Source organism: Lipotes vexillifer, unplaced genomic scaffold, assembly GCF_000442215.2.
Source record: "Lipotes vexillifer unplaced genomic scaffold, Lipotes_vexillifer_v1.1 scaffold1106, whole genome shotgun sequence".
NCBI lineage: Eukaryota > Metazoa > Chordata > Mammalia > Artiodactyla > Lipotidae > Lipotes > Lipotes vexillifer.
In genome coordinates this window covers 43,017-49,670 of record NW_006776601.1, presented here as the reverse complement: position 1 = coordinate 49,670, position 6,654 = coordinate 43,017, and the positions used below count along the sequence as shown (strand labels likewise).

The 6,654-nt window shown below is 40.9% G+C and overlaps 1 protein-coding gene across 3 annotated transcripts in view; it reads left to right on the top strand.

The window, feature by feature from the left end:
* CASR (calcium sensing receptor) overlaps positions 1-6,654 on the top strand; it is an 82,218-nt gene that overhangs the window by 49,813 nt on the left and 25,751 nt on the right. For 2 of the 3 annotated variants that reach the window (XM_007450493.1, XM_007450494.1), the window contains exons 2-3: positions 1,458-1,881; positions 4,227-4,533. In XM_007450493.1, the coding sequence (XP_007450555.1) occupies positions 1,697-1,881; positions 4,227-4,533 (492 nt within the window). In that variant the 5' untranslated portion in view covers positions 1,458-1,696. Of the gene's footprint in view, positions 1-1,457; positions 1,882-4,226; positions 4,534-6,654 lie in introns of those variants that run through there. The other variant, XM_007450492.1, reaches the window with a different exon arrangement.

The following is a 6,654-nucleotide window of genomic DNA, read 5'->3' as shown; positions in this document are numbered from 1 at the left end:
AGTCATATGTTAGTAAAGAGTGGAACTGTGATTCAAAGCCAGGTTTAACTCCAGAGCCTGTGCTTCAAACCACTTGTTCCATGGCATCCAAAGACTTGCAGAGGTGGGTTGCAAAGGGACAAGACTGAAGGCAGGAAGACCAGTTAGGAAATAGTTGCATAAACCCAAATAAGAAATGCCAGGGTACTTAAGATGGCCTTGGAAATGGGAAGGTGTGGATGGATTCCAAAGATATTTAGGAAGTAGAGTCTACAGGACATGGTGGTTATTTGAATATGAAGGATGATGATGAGAAGAGGGAGGAGGTAAGGAGGATTCCTTATTTTGTGTCTTTGTGGATGGCATGTCGTTTGCTGAGAAAGAAGACAGTGAAGGAGGAACAAGGTTGGGAGGAAGGTGAGTTTAGAGTCTGTCAAGTTGGAAGCACCTGTGGGACATCCAGGTAGAGATGTCCAGTCCACAGTTCAGTGCTTGGGCCTGAACCTCAGGAGAGGCTGTATAGTTAGTCAACATTGGCATGTAACTGGTAATTAGTAACTGAACCACAGAGTGGGTGAGATAGTGTGTGGAGTGAGAAGAGCAGAGAGTTCCTACTAGGATAATGATGCTGAAGCAGAAGGACCATTCCCTAGATCCAGCTGTGGAGTTTGGTAGAACATAATCCAACCCTTGATTTATCTGCATCCTTTACAAGAACTATTCTTCAAAGGTTTATGGAGTATCATATTATAAATGGAACCAGAAATCTGGGATGAGGAGGCCCCGAGAGCGGGGGGGAGTACAGTAATAAATAAAAATAAGTGGCCGGGCTTCCCTGGTGGCGCAGTGGTTGAGAGTCCGTCCGCCGATGCAGGGGACACGGGTTCATGCCCTGGTCCGGGAAGATCCCACATGCTGTGGAGCGGCTGGGCCTGTGAGCCATGGCCACTGAGCCTGTGCGTCCGGAGCCTGTGCTCTGCAACGGGAGAGGCCACAACAGTGAGAGGCCCACATAGCGCAAAAAAAAAAAAAAAGTGGCCTTCTCTGACATTTTTGTTTGATTTGGAGTCAGATTTAAACTTAAATATGACTCATTCTGTATTTTACATACAAACATATATGCTGAATAAAATAGCATTAATAGTATTATAATACAAGGAACTGCTACCACTAGGCCAATTCTGTGCATTATTCACATGGAAGAATGAAGGGATTAAAATCCAGTGGCAACATCAGTGAAGCCCTCAGCTTATCAATGGCCTCTTTAAAATGAACATGGTCCTTCTCTGATATGGGCAATTGAAATTTTCTGTATCTTATGTGAAGTGCTATAAAAATGAGGCTCTAAGCCATGCCCTCCCCACCTGCTACCCCTCAGCCTCTCTAAATGGAAATTCTGAGCCACTTCTGTTTCAGTCATCATAACAACATGGGATTTAGGCTTAGATGAATTCATTTTGTTTCTCTTTTGTTTTTAGAAAGTACTACAGGCGGTCTCTGCATGATGTGGCTTCTGAAGACTCAAGAACCACCCGCCTCACTAGTCTGCAATGGAGAGGGCAGAAGTGGAAATTCAAACACCACGGTTCCATTCTGTTACTAATTCTGTAAACATGTGCCTCCACCACAGGGAGTAAGTCACACCAAGGGGGAAAGTTCTCAGGGGCCCCCAGACCACCAGCACCCTTGTCCCTCCCCCTGGAGAGAAAGCAGAACTATGGCATTTTATAGCTGCTGTTGGATCTTCTTGGCTTTTACCTGGTGTACTTCTGCCTATGGGCCTGACCAGCGAGCCCAGAAGAAAGGGGACATTATCCTCGGGGGGCTCTTTCCTATTCATTTTGGAGTAGCAGCCAAAGATCAAGATCTAAAGTCGAGGCCGGAGTCTGTGGAATGTATCAGGTAAGGTCAGGAGTCACCTTGGAGAGTCTTTTCTCCTCTTGGTGGTTGGAGAAAAGCTGTACCAAACCCGAAATAATTTTTTCAAAGTTGGTTCTCTCTTTTCAAAAATGGTGATTGGTAACCATGCTGAAGCTTATTATTCCCCCCCTCATTTTTTTAAAAGAAATTTTTCCAAAAATAAAATGTCAAAGATACTGAATAGAAAAATCCATGGCCTGTTGGAGCCATGCTTGGTCACTTGGTAACTCAGTCATCATTGTTCACCTGGAGGCTGTGTTACTTAATGGAAGACCAAGTACCTAGAAAGAAATTTATTGTAGGTTTTGCAAACCTGAGTAGTAAAATCTCCTAATGACCTTAAGTGCCCCAGTGGTCATAATACCTGAGTGTTGGCTGCCTCACTCTTATTTTTTTAAGGATTTTAAAGCTGAAAGAAACTTCAGTGGCTGGCATGACCTGGGCGTCTTCAAAATGCAGCCCGTAGCATTTGGAATCACTCCCATTAGTATTCTTATAGAAAGCTGAAATCCCCCTGCTAACACAGAATCCATCTACATAGATAGAGAAACACAGAATCCATCTTAACTCTCTCACTGGACTCTCTCTTTGGCCATTTGAAGACAGCTAACATGCCCCCTTGAATCATTTCTTTTCCAGACCAAATAGTTTTCTAAATAATTGTTTCATGACATGATTTTCAGACCCTCACCATTCTGGATGCCCTCTCTCTGATGTTCCCTAATTTCTCATGACTCTTAGAATATGGCGTCTAACACTAGGTACAATTCCTTCAAATAGTATCTGATTTCTGCAGAGTACAGAGGGCTGTATATCACCTGCCTTAATCTGGACATCAGAGACCATTACTGCACCTCAAGTCTTGACCCATCTTGTGAGTGAGAAGAGCACTTTCTCTTGAGATTTGCAACTTCCAGAAGGGATCCAGCACTTTCCCTTGGTCTTCCTGAGACCTAGAAAATGAAAATGAAAACTAGAATCATTCCAACAAAACTGGATTTCTGCTCGTGTTCTAATGAGGGCTCACAAATTAGATAACATTTTCACATTTTTTTGTGAGTGCAGAAAAACTAAGTGTAGAATTTCACTGATGCTGTTTATATCCTTCACGTAACCCATGTGGACAAACATCCTTTTTGTTGTTCCCTTGCTGGACAGAGTTGTGCAGGTGCCACATACATACCTGAGATCAAGCAAGAGCTTGTTCTGAAATTATATATATATATATATATATATATATATATATATATATTAATTGTATTAAAGAAAGATAGGAAAATCAGTTTAGCAGTATAGATGTTTTAGGTAATGAAAAATTCAGTAATAGATCTTCATAACTTTGCAGGTTTAAAAAAAATAAATAAATGAAGGAAACATGAAGAAAATGACTAAGAGAAAATGTCACATTAAAAGTTAGACCAGGACATTTAGGAACCTAACTGATACAGTGAGGTATAACAGCTTGTATTTCTTTCCCCCTGCCTTTGAGTTCAAGTCATGAAACCCACGACACAAAGAGAGAACCTGCAGACGTGTTAGCTTTTCTTCTCTGGGCGCTGATACACTGATTCAGAACATTTATCAAGCTCTCACTATGTGCTGTGTCCTGGAAGAGTGAAAACTATGTCACTGACCCTGTTTCTCTTTGTTAGTTTGCTTGATTTTTATTTAAAATAATGTTCTTTGGAAAGCAATGCATGCTCATTTTTTAAAATAGCAGTATAAAGACAAAAGCACACAATTTTAAAACTCATCATTCTACCACCCAGAAGTGACCACTGTTTGTGAATAGCCTTCCTATGCATAATATTTTTTTGCTTGCTTGTTTATGAAGATGATATCACTCATTTCCCTTTCCTCTTCTACCTCCAGGAATGTCAGTTTAAATTTGTGACTCTGCAAATCTGAAGTTATGTTTAGCTTCTTATGTTTTCAAATCCTAATCTATTTATATTTTCCCTGGTCCTTTTTTTTTTTTTATCTCTGTATTACTTTTACTAAAGTACCTCATATCAGTTATTTCAAATTCTTTGCTGGATAAGGCAGATACAAATGATTCATTCTATTATTAACCACAGTCCTTGTTATTATTAGTCCCTAACTCTGTGTGAGGCACCATGCTGAGAATTGTGCATAATTATCTCATGCTCACAGCCACCCTCTGAAGTAGGTGTTATCCTCATTTTACAGAGAGGATTTTGAGTCTTAAAAAACACAACATCATGAAACCAGAGTAATGGAACCAGGTTCAAACCAGCTTTGCCCAGTCTGTACTCTAAAGAAGTTGACCAGAAAGCCTCTTGCTTTCTTCCATTTCTTTCTTCCAGGTATAATTTCCGAGGATTTCGCTGGCTACAAGCTATGATATTTGCCATAGAGGAAATAAACAGCAGCCCAGCCCTTCTTCCCAACATGACCCTGGGATACAGGATATTCGACACTTGCAACACTGTTTCTAAAGCCCTGGAAGCCACCCTGAGTTTTGTGGCCCAGAACAAAATTGATTCTTTGAACCTTGATGAGTTCTGCAACTGCTCAGAGCACATCCCCTCTACTATCGCGGTGGTGGGAGCAACTGGCTCAGGCATCTCCACAGCCGTGGCAAACCTGCTGGGGCTCTTCTACATCCCCCAGGTACCCATGCCATCTCAGATGGGGCGATGTGGGCAGGGGCCAGGAAAGCAGGCTGGGAGAATGCCACACCCAGTGTCCATACAGTTCGCCATTTTCCCTTCTCTGGCTTCACTTTGGCACAAAAGATCTTTTAATTATCTGTATCATGACCACTGGGGATTTTGAGACCCCAGAGTCAACAATGTCAACTGAGCCTTCACAATTCTTCCAAAATTCTTTTAAACATACCTTGTATAAAACTTTGTCTTTTTTTCCAAAGGGTTCAGTTATTTATTTTCCACTCTATTCCTTCAGTAAATGGTCATTCTTCTGCCTTTACTAAAAGGAATGAGACCAAATGATGTAAATCCCACCTTTCAAACCCAAAATATCTGCCCCAAATCCTAGTCCCTTAAAAGTCTCTGCCTCTCTCTCCTCTGGTTGAAAGTTTAGTTCGGAGGAAAGCAGAGCACATTTTCTCACAAAATCGGAACTTAATCATTACCTTGCACATTCTAGAAATGGAAAATATTCTATTTCATTCAACAAATACTTGTAGAGTGTATATGAATAAGCAGTTTCCACCCTGCAGGAACTCAGCCTAGACAGGGAAATAGACGTCTGCATTTTCAGATACTAACAATTCACTGAAATAAGTGATTTAATAAACATTTGTTCAAAGTTGCATATGTTTTTCACCAAAAAAAGACAGCAAACTCTAAATGCCATTTTATAACCTGATTTTTTTCCCATTAACACTATAGAGCAAACCTTTTTTTCATGTTAATATTTATAGGGCTGTGACATCATTTTATAATAGTGAAAAATTGGAAACAACCTAAATGTCCGTGGGTGGGAGAATCAGCTCAATTGTGTTGCATCTCATATATCAATTTTTTAATTTAATTATATATCACACTTTAAATTATTTTCTTCAGTGTCTAGTATTTAAAATTTGTAAGAATACCTTTGATAAATTCACATTTCTATGCTGGGAGGTCTCTGTTTCCTTGGTGATAGCCATTATCCCTTTTTATACATGTGGTAACTGAAAAAGTCATCATTTCCTGACTCCTTACTTCAGGGAATTAAAGGTGTTTCCCATGGGGAAACCCTGGCTCTATAATCTTTGTGCCAAAATGATCTGACAAAGCCCACAAGAGTAAATGTGTTGGGCAAGATGCAAATATACATCTTTATATTTGGCATATTGCGTAGTAGTATTTTAAATACACAGTTAAAGCAGGTTGTCATAGCCAACAGACATAAGATGTAATTGCCATCAAGTAAATAAAGAACACGAAGGGGAGGGTTTTAATTCATTGTGGTTTGGATGAAATATAAGGTTAAGTTGAACTTGAATTATAAAAGTGCTGAGAAGACTATAATGATTATCAGTCAAACCAATGTAAGTGTATCTGCAGCAGTGGTTCTCTGTCATGGCTGCCTGTTGGAATCACTTCAAGAGCTTTAAAAATACTGATGCCTGGGACTCACCCCCCAGAGATCCTGGTTTAACTGATATGAGATGCGTCCTGGGCGTCAGGAGTTCTGAAAGCTCCCTAGATGAGTCTAATGTGCAGCAGAGCTGGGAACCACGCCCTGTTGGGTGAAGGCAGAGGCCCCAGTTGAACTTCTTATGCCACTCACGCCACCAAGTGGATGGAACAAACAGACCAGCTAGAACAAGTTGTGGTTAGAAGTTTTCTGAATCATTCATGAAACTCTCCCCTCTTACAATAAAAAAATTTTGTGTGTTTTTAAGGGTTTTTTGGGGGGGGAATGGGTAATGAATTGGTATTTATCCCCACTTTTATAGTTTGCCTTTAAAAAAGTGGACAAATATTATAAATGCATTCTTTAAGAGAAACATATCCATGGAGGATATGTTTACTTTTAATTTTTATATCTTTAAAACCCTTTTTGGCCCAGTTTTATATCAGGGAAGCAAGGGCTTCCCTGGTGGCACAGTGGTTGAGAGTCCGCCTGCTGATGCAGGGGACACGGGTTCGTGCCCCAGTCTGGGAAAACCCCACATGCCACGGAGCAGCTAGACCCGTGAGCCATGGCCGCTGAGTCTGTGCATCCAGAGCCTGTGCTCCGCAACGGGAGAGGCCACAACAGTGAGAGGCCCGCGTACCA